The following is a 14,714-nucleotide window of genomic DNA, read 5'->3' as shown; positions in this document are numbered from 1 at the left end:
CTGATTATTGAAAACACGTTACAAAGACTCTTTGCTATATTGTACTGAATTGTGGAGTTAGACGGTAGACTATTTTTTCACCATTTTCCTGTTTAAAGATTTTTTGGGCGGGCCTAAAACCATAGCTCGATGATGCACTGGAGCTATACTCAGCATAACCCCGCCCCTGACAATGTAGCAGTATAAAAACGAGAAGCATCATTAGCACAGTCCTGCGATTGGGTGTGGGCCTCCGCTCCTCCAGCGGACAGACCCCCAGCATTTCAGATCAGAGAATACTGTGCATTTTTTCATGATTTTGAGACCTTCTTTTACATACTTTTTGTGGCAATTCAGATTTGGTCAGGTGTTTAATAACACATTTTCCGTGATGTGACAAAAACAGAACACATTTTAATTTTCACTTGACCCAGACTTTGAACAGAAAAAGGAAATTGAAAACGCAGATTTAAAATGTGAAATGATCATTCAAAAAAGTAGCAACAATTAAAAGAAATAAGATTTCAGTTTGAGCAGTTCCATTGTAACTTTTGCATTGTAAATTTCACTTTTTGTATTGTGTCTTAAAATTTTCAATTTTTTTTGTAAGATGCACAGATTCAAAGTGTTCCACTGGCGATCTGTGGATAGAAAAGACAGAGGCAGAATATTTCATCTTGTGTATCCAGAGGAAAAGAATTGCATCATGGTGCTGTGTGTCAAGGTGCTGCACACTGTATTTGAAGATATTTTTGTATTTCTGTGCACTCATTATGTTTTATTTAGCCCCCAAGTCCAAGCAAGCAGCTGCAGGGAATTGTGTTGGGGCTACATGGTACCTGATGTGTTGAGCTTTGGGAATCCCTGTGTGGCAGGCCTTTCTGATATTATAGCCGATCAGTACCCGATATCATCTGGCTTTAATCCATTATAATTTCAGTTGCACTCTGAGACCCAGCAGCGGAGTTGTGAGTCCTCATTAGCGTAAATAATATCCAGCTGGCCCCTCTCCATGCCTACCAACGAGCCGGAGGCCTATTGACGTGAAAAAAGGTACTGCTGCTTTTGACTTGGTGCCAGACAGCAGAGAGGGAGGGGGAAGGCGGTGAATGTGGGCAAGAAAAGGGGTCATTTAAAGGCCTGAATGCCTCTGAAGAATAAAAATGAAAGAATGTATGGAGTGTGCGAATACCGAACAGGTTCTCATCCCAACTTATCAAATATTGCTGCCTAGCAGTGGACTTCTGCATCAACATATTACATTGTCGGTATCCTTCTGCGTCTGTTGGTCACGTTCCGGAGTGACACGACTGTGATGTCAACACAAGCACATGGTGGGATGGCACTTTAGGCAACTCAACCATATGGCAATCACTGCCAAAATGTCAATAAACAAACGCTGGTATGGATACTTAGATTTAGAAAAAATACATCACGTACAGAATCTCTCATGAAAGTTCAGGGTTTGTTGGACCCATCCAGCTCCCACCTTATAGGTGCCTTCTCACTCCTTAAATTACATCATTACCAGCAGCATCTCAACCCGATGCTGTTTTGTGGCATATCATGTGCATGCAACAGGTTCCATCCAGCTGCATTCTCTGCTGATGCCGTCCACGGGATTAACATGTGGATGTGAAAGGTAGCTTTTGGCGCCAGGATCCTCCACCAAAAACACTGTCAAAGTGGCAGTATTTGACAACTTGAGAATGAGAACAGTCTGCACATTCAGGGCTCTAGCTTATGCTCGGCGCAAGGTGGCGCACAGAGCAGTCCGAGTGTTGTTGCTAGTGTCAGACCAGCACAGTTGTCATTTTCATGCCAGTGATCATGTCCTTTAAATAACAAATGTACCTGCACCCATCTGTCCGCCCCTGGGCGTGTCAGTCTTAAATTGAGGTCTGGTCAGGCGCATTGCTGGCAGATTGCTATTTTGAGGCAACAGAAAGCGAATGTGCCATTGACCAAATAAAAGCTGGTCTGAAGTCAAAGGCACAGTCTGTTTCCTGTTATTTAAAGAGCAGATTATTCAGATAGCAAGATGTGCCTGCATGTGGCTCAGATGTTTGGATAACTCAGGCAGGACATTACAATGTTACATACGGCCCTCAAAGTCAAAGCATTCTTTGTCGCATGTTGTGTGTTGCACAACATTGATGCGATGTATCTTGGACATAAATGAGGACACATTACAGAACACACAAAGGCGTGAGGCTGAACTTCTTGTGCCATTGCCAGTTAATCCAAATAGGCCTGAAGCAATACACGAAAGATCAGCTGGCCCCTACCATTTCTGCTTGATTTTTACGCTGAGCGGCAACCTTTGTTTATCCCTTTTTCTCACATCATTGTAGACTTTTCTGTACTGTAAAGCCGCTCTGGAGGTTCCAAAAATTGATTGAACCTGCACCACCACATCCTCTCATGCCTGCTTTACCTCTGCTGTTTTTGGTGGTATATATACAGTATATATATATATATATATATATATATATATATATATATCATACTATCTGATGGTGTATCATAACACCGTGAACAGGTCTGTGCAGCTGCGACATATACAGCTGCAAAAGGTGGCTTTTGACTTTGAGATTTTACACCGAGATCCCTGCGAAAGCGTCAGTACCGGTACCATCCACAAACATGTACATCTATAAAGCAGCAGCCATCGGTGTAAGACAAAGGTCTAAATTACAGAGAATAAGTTGAAGCAGATGGAATCGCAGTTGTACCTTGTATAATTCCATGTGACAAATAAGCTTTTGACTGATTGACTGATTGATTTATCATTGACTGACTGATATATATAGTTTATAACCCCAATGCCAGTAACTAGACTTTTTTCTCCAACTTTCTTCATCTTGCGTCAATGATGACGGGCTTGTGTTTTGCTTGAGTTAGTGGAAAAAAACGGTTGCTAACCCTGACAGAGGCACAGTCAGTGCTCTACCTGTCCTTCTACACAACTACACTGTTGACTCATCCCTGATGAATATTCATTCTTCATGGATATCTGTGTGTTTGTGCTGATGGAGGCTTTTCCAGGAGGGTCTCTGCTGATGTCAAGGTTGTTGGCATTGTGCTGGCTAGATGTACAGATACATACACTCAGTCTGTTAGTGCTGCTGGCTCCGCTTGCACCACATCATGAGAGAATGGACGAGACGAGCATGAGAGGACTCCTGAGCGAGGGCAAGTATGCACCTCTGAATGTGGCACTGGTGACTCCTTGAAGGGAATTGCAATAACCACATCATACCTTATGTGAAGTCTAAACGGGATGTTTTGCTGTAATTACACCAATATTTCCCCGAAATGGCCTCGGGGGGTTGTTGTTTGCATAATCCTGTTTGATCTTGCAGAAATTGAAATTGCAGTAGTGCGGAAGGACAGTGCAACAGATGTAGACATGTACACCAACATTTTTGGCCATGATATGGATGCAAACACTTTTGACCGTGTGGATGCAGACATTTATGACCCTCCTCAGTGCAGTAGCTCAGATTCGTCTGAATCTGACGATAAAGGTGTTGACCCATGTAGCCTTCGAGACAGTATCTGAATGTTGGTCATTGCTCTTACAGTACTTTTAACTATATTGAGATTTTACCACCCTGACTTACCAAAAGATGCAAGAACTATTCTAAAGACTAACACTCAGTACACTATTCAGAACATGGTTGGGGGCAGTATCACTATTTTGGCATATTCTCTTCTATCAAAAGACATTGTCTCAGATCATTGACTCACTTGCTGATTGTTTTACCATGAAGTTGCAGATAAATATTGATGTGTTACCCCTGTTTAAGAGCCTATTTTAGGACTGTTGGTCAGTGTTACAATTAAAGAGCCTGTCATTATTAATTTGTTTTGTGGGCCCAACAAACCAAGATCAGCTGATGAATTTCTAAAGGATTTTGTTGTAATGGAAAACTGCTTTTTCTGAATATTGACTCTGTCATAAGTGATGCACCTGCAAAAGCATTTATAAAGAACATAAAGCCACATAATGGATATTATGGTTGTGACAAATGTGTGCAGCGAGGACTGTACGTGAACAGACGCATGACTTTTCCTTTCACTGATAGCATGCTGAGGACTGATGAATCTTTTGCACAGCAGGTTCACAAGGAGCATCAACATGGGTCAAATCCTTTTCATGGCTCAAATGTTGGCATGGTGTCACAGTTTCCAATGGACTATATGCATTTGGTTTGTTTGGGTGTTGTTAGAAAGTTGTTTCTAATGTGGCTCAGAGGTCCTGTCAATGTTCGGTTACCTGCAAATGTTGTAAATCAAATGTCTGATCGTATAAAAGAGCTGCAACATCATATTCCTTTGGAATTTGCATGGAAACCACGATCATTTAGAGACATAGACCAATGGAAGGCCACTGAATTTAGACAATTTCTATTGTATACTGCCCTGTCTTTCTGTCTTCATATTTGGCAACTAATATATATAACAACTTCATGTTGTTGTCCACTGCCATTGCTATTTGAATCGATGCAGACCTCTCATTGTCCTACTGTCAATATTCTCAGACACTTTTTAAACTTTTGTATCACATTTTGGTGAGATAAATGGCAAAGATGCTATGGTGTATAATGTGCATAGTTCATCTTCCAATGGATGTACAGCAGTTTGGTTGTCTGGATCGCATTTCAGCATTTCCCTATGAAAACCACCTCCAAAAGATAAAGTGACTAGTTAGAAAACCAAATAGCCCTTTTGCTCAGATCATTTGAAGACTGTCTAAACAAACTAATTTTGGGTCTTCTGGTGCAAGTACTGTTTGGGCGTTTGATGTGGCATCAAGCTCTTTAAAGAAACAACACTTTGATGGACTAATTCCTGATGGACTTAATGGACATTACAGTCAGATACTTACATTTTGAAAATGAAAATCTCAATAACATCTTTTTCATTGGAGATGATGTTTGTGTGATTAACAACATTGTTAAGTGTACTGATGGAGCATACATTGTATACAAGGTCTTCTCAGAAATGTCGCTCTTTTTTGAATACCCATTCAAGTCTGACTTACTAAGTATATTCTGTGTCTCTTGAGCATCAGGCCAAAACAAGTATGCAAATGTGTCAGATGTTACAAAAAAGTGCATAGCTCTACCTCACAGGGGAGGTTTTGTGGTCATGCCTTTACTGCTTACATTGAAACAGTAATTAACAGTGTTCTGTGTGATCTTCATATTTGATGGCATGTAAGCAGTCTGTGGTCAAGGATTTGCAAGAACAACCCGTGTCAGTGTATATATACATTTGTTTGAAATGGCACAACAATTACACTTATGCTCACTTGTGATGTTATTAGTGTTAGCTGGCATCCAGAATTTGATGTTGTGTATCAATGGAATGTGCTCTCTTGCTGTCTTATTTTCCTCTAACCATTTCCTTCAATTAAAGGATGTTTCATGTGGTACAGTTTTTAGATGAGCAGAAGTCTGTGTCTGTGGTGCCACAGTCTTGGTACAACAATGGAGCAACATACTGGCAATCCTATAAAAGTGACGAAAAACTCCACAAAGCTACAAGATTAGCAGAGCAGCCAAGCCAACACTGGACCAAACATGATGTCAGAGAGTCAAAGACATGTCGTAAATATTTTTTTCTTTTTTTTTTTTTCTTTTTTTTATTTGATTAGTTTACATAAATATAAAACATATGCATTTACATGAGATATATATGCATGCATGCAGTAATAAGAGGCATGCTCATGTGGAGAGAAACAAATTGGTCATGGTCCTTAATATGTTAATACTGTAAGATGTTTTTTTTTTAGATGATTATGTCAGCTTGGGGGATGATGAAGAAAGAACATCTGAGCTTGACACTGATCATGGCAAGGAGGAGGCAGTACAACAATTTAAGAGGAAACGTAAACCAATGTAAGTCTGTATAGCAGTCAGATTTATTATCAAAATTAGACATGTTCTTAGGCATTAACACATAATTTGTCTGCATAAATAGCCACTGCTTAGGTGAAACAGATTCTGAAAATGATAAGGAAGAGGTTCCTCAAAACAACCAGGCCCAATTACGACAGCCTCCAAAATCCAAGTTGAGTTAAACTCAGCAGTCCTCTGCGCCACCAGTGCCATCTGCTTACAGATGTTCACTTGATGATTCATCACTATCACCCCCTGTGTCATCTCTTTGCAGGTTGTCATCACTTAATGATTCAGTACCATCACTAATGCCACCAGTATCATCTCCTCAGGCATTATCACCAAGGTAAATGAAAGATGACTATTGTTTATGTGTATTGATATATTGTTACAAAAAACATAGAGATTTATAAGTGTGGGTCAATTATTCTTTTAACTTACTGGTTCTTCATATCTCTTTTTTCTTTAAACCCCATATCAAGATGCCCAGTTTCACCATCTCATCGCTTGTCTTTAAGCACCATTCCCACTTCTCATCAATCATCACGCTCTATGTCATCTCCTCATCGGTCATCAACACGCCCAGGGTCATCTCTGCATCGGTCATTAACACGCCCAGGGTCATCTCCTCTTTGGTCATTGCTAGGCTCACTGCCATCTCCTCGTCGGTCATCAGCACGCCCAGGGTCATCTCCTCATCGGTCATGGGCATGCCCAGGGTCATCTCCTCATCGGTCATCAGCAAGCCCAGGGTCATCTCCTCATCGGTCATCAGCAAGCCCAGGGTCATCTCCTCATCGGTCATCAGCACGCCCAGGGTCATCTCCTCATCGGTCATCGGCACGCCAAGGGTCATCTCCTCATCGGTCATCAGCAAGCCCAGGGTCATGTCCTCATTGGTCAACGCCAAGTTCACTACCATCCCCTCGTAGGTCATCAGCACACCCAGTGTCATCACCATATTGGTCATCAACACGCCCAGGGTCATCTCATCAGTCATCGAAATGCCCAGGGTCATCTCCTCATCAGTCATCAACACGCCCAGGTACATCTTCTTGTCGGTCATCAAAACACCAAGGGTCATTTCCTCGTTGGCCGTCATCATCGTCATGCCCAGTGCTGTCTTCTCAGCCCTCTTCAGTCTCTGCATCGCACTCACAGTCTTTGTTGTGGTCTCAAGACACTGCTGAACTATTCAGGCCATCTTTAGAGTGGGGCGATCAGGAATAGAGCAAATACCTGGCTCTGGTAAGTGTCCACAACTGCAACTAACTGTTCACGCTTTTATGGAAAAGTCAAGTTCCATCTCACAATGTCTCTGAATTCACCTTTAGCTGTTTACTTGAACAGTTTATGATGGTACATGTTGTGTCACTGTAATGCTTGACCATTAAAACACAGGGGTAGACATCACCTTTTCTCTGTTATGTTTGGTTCAGGAAATATGATGCAAAAATACATAATTAAAATACATAAAAATGAAAAGTTACCAAAGCAACCACAAAGCATTTCTATGATGGCTCCATATCTGAAAATGTTCAGGCCCCCAAACTGTGCAACTGTACCAAGTTTCATGCTTTTATAAAAAAGAAAGAGTTACCTCAAATTTTGCACATAGCATCTGGAGTAAGCAGTGTTGTCCACTGTGGACTGTGTCCCTTATGTTGCTTGCATTAATTTTCTGTGAATGTTGTTTGTATAGGTGCTGTACGCAAAAGTCATGTGGCAAAGCAAGCATCAGACATTGAGATCAACAAACACGTAATCAGATGGCTCAACTTGGCATCTGACCGAGGAGGTTGTCGTAGGGACCGTATGATGCGAACGCAGGTAACATTTGAAGCAACTTGAATGATCCTACCATTCAAAGAAAAGCCCCTCAAAATGCACAAGCAGACACATGAAAGAGACAACCATGAGGAATGACTTACTCTCAGCAAGAATATGAACATTAAATTTGCTGACCTTAAACATAGAAATAAGCTCTTCCTGTTGAGGTTATACTGTCAGCTATGCAGCTGTTTGGAAAATGCTCAACAGCCACCCACTGTGCAAGCAGCAATTTTTGGATATTTTGCCAGCTATGGTGTCATAATCAGTTACCAGAGATGTGAATGCTTGTCGTGCACGGTCAAATTGCTGCTGACACACTGACAACTTATCTACCAGCACAAACAACAATTTTATCACATCTCTGCCCCTCCCAAGTACTCCTTTTTAGCAATGGCTCCCTCCCTGTAATTACAAGGTGATTAGAAAGTACACTGTGTCATTTAAAGTCAGTATAATCACATTGATCACTGCTCCTCTGTGTTTGATACCCTCCATTTCACCTAAACCAGCACCACCTTACGTATACTCAATCAAGGTGGAGTTGTTACACTTCATGTCTCAGCATTTCTAAACATAATACACTTTAACACTCCAGAATGTTTTATTTTAATAACTTTTGGCAGCCTTTAATAAAGTAATAAATCATAATTTTTGTGGAGGCAGTGAATCTGACAGTGTCATCTATCAATGCACACACTCCAACCATAAAATAAGTTATATGTATGTGAGTGAGGCAGCCGTTTCCAGCGTCTATGGATGCTATTTCAGACTGCGGTGTGAACAGCTATAGCTACTGCATGTACACTGATAGATTGCTGATTTTAATTGAGCTGTCAACAAAGCTCTTAATAATAATGTACAATAAATGGGTGCAAACTTTTCAGCCCAATTTTATTTGGACGTTGTGAAAAAGTGCCGCTTTGACAGTACTTTAAGTTTGTGATACCAAAAGGCACCTTTTGCATGCCCACAAAACAACACTGGATGGTGTCTGGTGAAAAAGAACCAGTCGCAGTGTTATCATACGGCGGTAAATGGAAGGACAGCACCTGCTGTGTCTGCATGATATGCACGCAGGTGGTGTCACGTGGGAACACAGCAAGATGGAACCTGTCATGTGCCCATGAAACGCAGCAGCATGGCGCCATCTTGTAACGCTGCCAACAATGTAATAGTATGAGGAGTGCAAGGGTGCCAAAAGGGAAAGCAGTAGAGGAAGTGGATGAGTCCCACAAACCATGGACTTTAATGTGGGAGTCAGGTGTTTGTGTTACACCATCCGGACGACAACGACATTAATGGTGTAAAAATTGTCGTTTATTAACGTCACCGGCAGGACAGAGCAGTACATACAAGCTGTAGCAGCACCTGGTATGCACAAACAACTACACTGAACATGGGCCAGACAGAACAATGTATATATTTATTTTTTTACACTTTACCATGTGCCTCCTTTCCCTAATCCTAACTATCTGTTGCAGCATGTGTGTTCGTTGATTTCCCGCCATGTGCTTTTGTTGCCTAAACATAACCACGTGCAGCGTCATCCCACCATGTGCTTGTGTTGACAATCCGGTAGCGGCATCTTGTAAAGTAAAGAGCAGATGAAGAAGGGTACCTAAAACGTATTGAGTAGATGCAAAAGTCCACTGCAAAGCAGCAACATGTGATGGAATGAGAACGTGTTGAACTTTCACCAGAGATAAAATAACGTATTCTTCCCCAAATTATTCTCCCCCAAATTCTTCCCCCAGATGAATTTTAAGCACTTGCAAATTTACAGATAATATATTTAGAGGAGTAAAGTGGCCAACTCTCACCAAAGTTTAGTGAAATGAGGCTGGGATTTTAGAATGCGAAGTATAAACTCTGTGTTTACAAAAAGGGAAACACATTTTCCCTTCACTAATGGATTATGTGAAGCTGAACTCATACAGTCGTTTGACACTTAGCACTTACTACAGAAAGTGAAGAGATGATTTTCACTTCACTGATGCAAGTACACATTTCATGATTAAATGGGGCTCAGTTTCTACCCTCTGACTACTTGTCTAACCTTAGCCCTTTAGATGTAGCGAGATACTTCAGTTAAAATGATGAAAATACTCGTATGTGCAGCCTGTTCTTATTCCAAAGTCATTAAACACTGCCCTTTTTGTCAGCCTTTTTGACGTGAGATTCTGACGCCAAAAGCCGCCTTTTGCATCTGCATGATTCACTCCCAGATGACATCAGCTGTGAACATGGCTGGACAGAACTGGTTGTCGTGTTATTATACGCTACCGCTGTGATGTTTCCGAACAATCAGTGCCAGCACGTGTGTTTATTGATGTTCCAGCATTGGTTACCATGTGCTTTTGTTGCCTAAACACAAACACATGATAATAATCACTCCATGTGCTTGTGTTTACATCACAATAGTAGCATCCCCAAACATAAAAAGCAGATGCAGAAGAATACCTGTAGCGTAATATGCAGGTGCAGAACTCCACTGCAAAGCTGCAATATATAAAGGCTTTGGATGAAGCATGTTTGTATGTGACAAATGCTCAGTTGTTGATGTGCTTAAAAATAGTAGCACTGGCACAAAACCCCAGCTTAATTTTAGCAACATCTGGATTTAGCTACCTGAATTAGAAAAAGCTGGCTGTTCTGGTGTCTTTTGAAGATGTAAACTCTGGCTTGTCATGTTCTGATCAGCAACGTGCAGTTGTAATAATCCACACGTTATTCCTGATTTTCCTCTTTGCTGCCGATCCCCCTTTGTTTTCTCTCCGGTAGTCTCTCACTTTCATTTATTTCTTCTTTCTTCCTCTCTACTCTTCCCCCTTCGGTGATTATGAAAATATAAACCAATGTCCGGCTCTGACTCCACTCCTGCTCATCCTTTACTCCCCAGGCAACTGCAAAGCACATATCACACATGTTCAACAACAACCTTGTATATTCTTTTTCCAAGCTGTCAACTCATACAGAAGGACAGGTTTGATGTTACAATTCAATGGCTCTATATTTATATGAGAAGAAAACAGCGGGTGAAAGTCCAGGGTTTGTTAGACTCATTCACCTCTCCTCCTGCCAGCCTTAAAGGGACTCGTGACTCTTTATATTTCATAGTTAACAGCAAAGTTTCAACTTGGTGCTGTCCAGCAGTGTATTATACAGTTGTGACAGGTTCCCTCCGGCTGCACTGTCAACTGACGCTATGAATCTGCATGTCATGCTGCACCAGGTGCCATCCAGCCATGTTGCAAACTGACGCCATGAAATATGGCTAGACCGGGCTGTTTGCGGTTGGTATCTTACACCAAAATCACTGACAAAGCAGCAATATATGACAGCTTAAAAAGAAGAGTGCCCAGATTGCTTCACCAAACAGGTGTGACTAAAATGAATTGTCTTTGTCACCAGCAGCAGCAGCATTATTTAGTGAACAGACTGTCGTTGCCAGCTACTGTAGAACACAGCTAAATAAACTAAAATGCATTCTGAGAAGTGAACAAATAAATGATGAAACAAAAGCAGCTGTATTTTGTATATTTCTTATGAAGTAATAAAAGAGAGAGAAAAAAAGGGTTTTACAGAGTCAATCTATTTCAGCTGAAAGGACAGAACTCAGACACCTGGAGTGTACATACATATTTATACTTGCAAACACAGTGTTAGGAAAATCATGGAGGTTTCCTCCACTGAGACAAGGTGTACTGGAATAAGGAACATTTGTCTCCTCTTCCCAGCAACATCAAGTTTCCTCACACACAAATGAAACTTCCAAGGACAGTTGGTCACATGATTAGCACAAGTTCATGTGAGCTAACTTGGTCAAATCAAAAGTTAATATAAGATGATGAAGGTGAATGTATAAGGTAAATATAAGGTGATTAATTTGAATATATAAGGTAAAGGGCAATTCTTGTCTCGACAGTGGTCTGTGAAGAATTACAGTATATATCAAAGATTAAATTGCTGACACGTAAAAACAAATGTTAAATAAAATGCCATCATGATGGTATAAAGGCTAGAATCATTATAAATGGTAGTGATGAACACAACCACCTGCGTAGCCACAGATGTGCCATGTCACTTGAGAAAGCAGCCAGACAGAACCAGTTTTGTGTGCATGAATCGCTAAAGGACAACATCAGGTAAAAACGCTGCCGGTAACCACGTACTACAAGGTGGACATGTGTGCCTATGTGGTGGGCAGGCAGGGGGAAGGCTCCCACAAACAACCAACTGTTGTGCATAAGTCTGGAGTTCGCTTCCCATGTGGAAGTAAGGTTTTTTTTCTACACCTTACTATGTGCCTCTTTTGCCTAAACTGAACCATCCATGACTTTGTTGTCTAATCTCAACCATCATGACGGACCGTGTTGGTTGCCATGTGCAGTTCTGTAAAGGACTGTAATGCGTCCTCCAACCATGTGAATTTGTTGACATCCCGGTAACAGCATCCCAGAGCGTAAACAGCTGACACAGAAGGATACCTATGATGTCAAAACAAGATGCAGAAGGTCACTGACAGAGCGGCACTCTGTGACGAGTTGAAATAAGAACGTACTGGACAGCCCCACCGCTGGCTGGTGGTTGACTTCAAGCTGCTATAGCCACTGACCATTTGTGGTCTGATAAATACAGCGGGGCAACGATTAATTAAGGGAATGAACAACTCTACAATGAAACATAATGAAATAAGTCAATGTGTGGGAAACAGGAATAGGTCTGCTGGTGGGAGGGGCTTATGGCAGAAAGTGTAAAGCTGCAGGAGGAGGGTGTATGTTTTTTTTCATTTCTAATTTTTTCTTGGCTTCATATTAATGTGTATTTTCAGAAATATTTAAATGTTTAAAAAAGGGGGGGGGGGAATAAACATACATTTGATGGCCTCCTTGCAATAACACTGTGGAGCCCCAAGGGGTTGCTGACCCTCTGTTGAAGACTCATGGATTAGAATAAAAGATTCAGTGGCCTCATTTCTGAATTATTATCAAATTTGATTTCTTCTCTCCCGAAAAATTCCACTCTTTTTCCTATTGCATTCATGCATTCCCAGGCGCTATATGCCCTACTTTACAGTGCTGCTGAAGAGCCTCATTAGTGAAATTAGACTTAATTAGCTCCCCATCCAGTCCTTTCATCAAAGCAGCCTTCCCTCAATTTGGTAAAATTCCCCTCCACTCCACAGAAAAGTTTCTGACATTTCCAACATCTGTGCAGCTCTGCAATCAAGACTGCCTCCTCTGCAGCACCGGAGCGGGAAGGAGCGGAAAACAGCAACAAAAACCCAAACAGAGAAACTGGGACAGAGCAGGAGAGCAGACAGACAGGCACGCAGGGAGACATTAGTCCCATATCTGGCGTTTGAAAAGCTCTGATGAAATGATTGCTGACATACAAGCAGGAGTCATCTGGGAATGATTTTGATTTTACAGCTTCTGTCAGAAGTCAGGCAAATAAAATGGCTCAGTGATGCAATGAGAGAGTGATGAGAAGCTTCTTCTCAAACCTTTACAGCTGAGCTGCATCATAACTATGAGCTCACACCACAATTAATCCATCCTTTTTGGATATCCAGCCAGTTCTCAAGCCGAACTAGTCAAATATCACCACCCTGTCAGTGTTTTCAGTGTATGAGTGTGATGCCTAAAGTCACGGTCCGAGTCCAACTAGAATGCAGCTGGACGGCATCAAATGAGAACACGCTCGGACCAGTGGCGTTGTCATCCCATTATATGCAGGGACAGCTGCTAGTGTGGTTACTTTCATCAGTACAGTGCTGACCACTCACCCAAGTGACTTTGCAGTCTAGCTTTTAAATGTTACAAAAATGCTACTTGTGTTGTAGACACCCAGTATGTTCACTATCGTTATAACTTTTGTGTGACCGGACCAGCCCGTTATCATTCAGAACTCACAAAATAACGCAGCTTTGGTAGTCCTTTTGGCACAAGAGGTGGGTAGGAGGGTACCACTGACAACAGACTTTCATGTGGGAATCCAGTGTTTGCTTCTGAGAATGAGAGAGAGAGAATGAGATGTTTTTTTCTGCACTTTACCATCCCTAATCCGAACCATCCGTGCCAGCATGGGCTTTTGTTAACATCCTGACATTGGTTGCTATGTGCTGGTGTTGCCTAAACATAATCACATGCAGTGTAATCCCACCATGTTGTTATGTTACCTAAATTGCGATAAATAGATGCGAAAGTCCACTGCAAGGGGCAACATGTGACAACTCAAGATGAGAAGATGTTTACTTTTATCATCAGAGTGTAGACAGCTCACCCACAATTCACTTTGTTTAGCTTATAAATGTTGCAAAAATGCTTATTATGCACTAAATACCTTATATAATACCCCATCGGTATGACCTTAGTGTAAATAAACAGTAGTATAAACAGACACGCAAAGCTTTAATTACCTTTCTCTTCCCTAAAGCCTCCTTACTGGTTTAAGATGCATAACCACAGTAACCTTATAGGTGCAATCTGTTTTACACATTAATGAATAAAGTCTTATTGAAATAACCCAGATTAGGAATAGCAGCGCGTTCTCACTGATGTTTATTTATTTGTTGGGGAGGGGGGTATAGAAACAGAGCACCAGAGGTAAATGGGAACAAAGATGTTACACACAATGAAAGAGGAGTTAAAATAAAAGTAGAAAGTAGGTGGGAGGGCAATAGATGTTTCAGACAACAGTGGAGGAATTAGAAAAGGAGAGAGAGGAAGAAGGGAAAGATAGATTTGCATTCACAAAAAGAAATCAGAGAGAGTGAGAGAGAGAGCATCTCTTGATATATTCTGCATTCACTCCCATGAATACTGTCAGCCATGACAGATAGACATGCCCCTTCAAAGGCTTCTCCACAGCTACAGTAAGTCAGCCCGTAGTTTCTTCCTCATTATCACAGGCTGCCACTCACATGGACAAAAGATACTTTACCAACCAAAAAGATGCAACCGTGCATTATAAAGATAATCGCTGATGTCT

General features: G+C 41.4%; 1 protein-coding gene and 1 pseudogene across 1 annotated transcript; both read left to right on the top strand.

The window, feature by feature from the left end:
• The first annotated feature begins 3,391 nt into the window (after positions 1–3,391).
• Positions 3,392–5,421, top strand: LOC148186986 (uncharacterized; annotated as a pseudogene).
• A 693-nt stretch (positions 5,422–6,114) lies between these two features.
• c25h13orf46 (chromosome 25 C13orf46 homolog) lies at positions 6,115–7,295 on the top strand. Its single transcript, XM_088089762.1, has 2 exons — positions 6,115–6,816; positions 6,871–7,295. Exons 1-2 carry the CDS (start codon positions 6,371–6,373, stop codon positions 7,076–7,078), a joined length of 654 nt encoding a protein of 217 aa, XP_087945888.1. The 5' UTR covers positions 6,115–6,370; the 3' UTR covers positions 7,079–7,295.
• Positions 7,296–14,714: the final 7,419 nt, after the last annotated feature.

The sequence above is a fragment of the Plectropomus leopardus genome, chromosome 16, assembly GCF_026936395.1.
Source record: "Plectropomus leopardus strain MGB_pleo_1.0 chromosome 16, ASM2693639v1, whole genome shotgun sequence".
NCBI classification, from domain to species: Eukaryota; Metazoa; Chordata; class Actinopteri; order Perciformes; family Serranidae; genus Plectropomus; species Plectropomus leopardus.
Note: the sequence above shows the minus strand (reverse complement) of the source record. Positions and strands in the feature narration are given on the sequence as shown.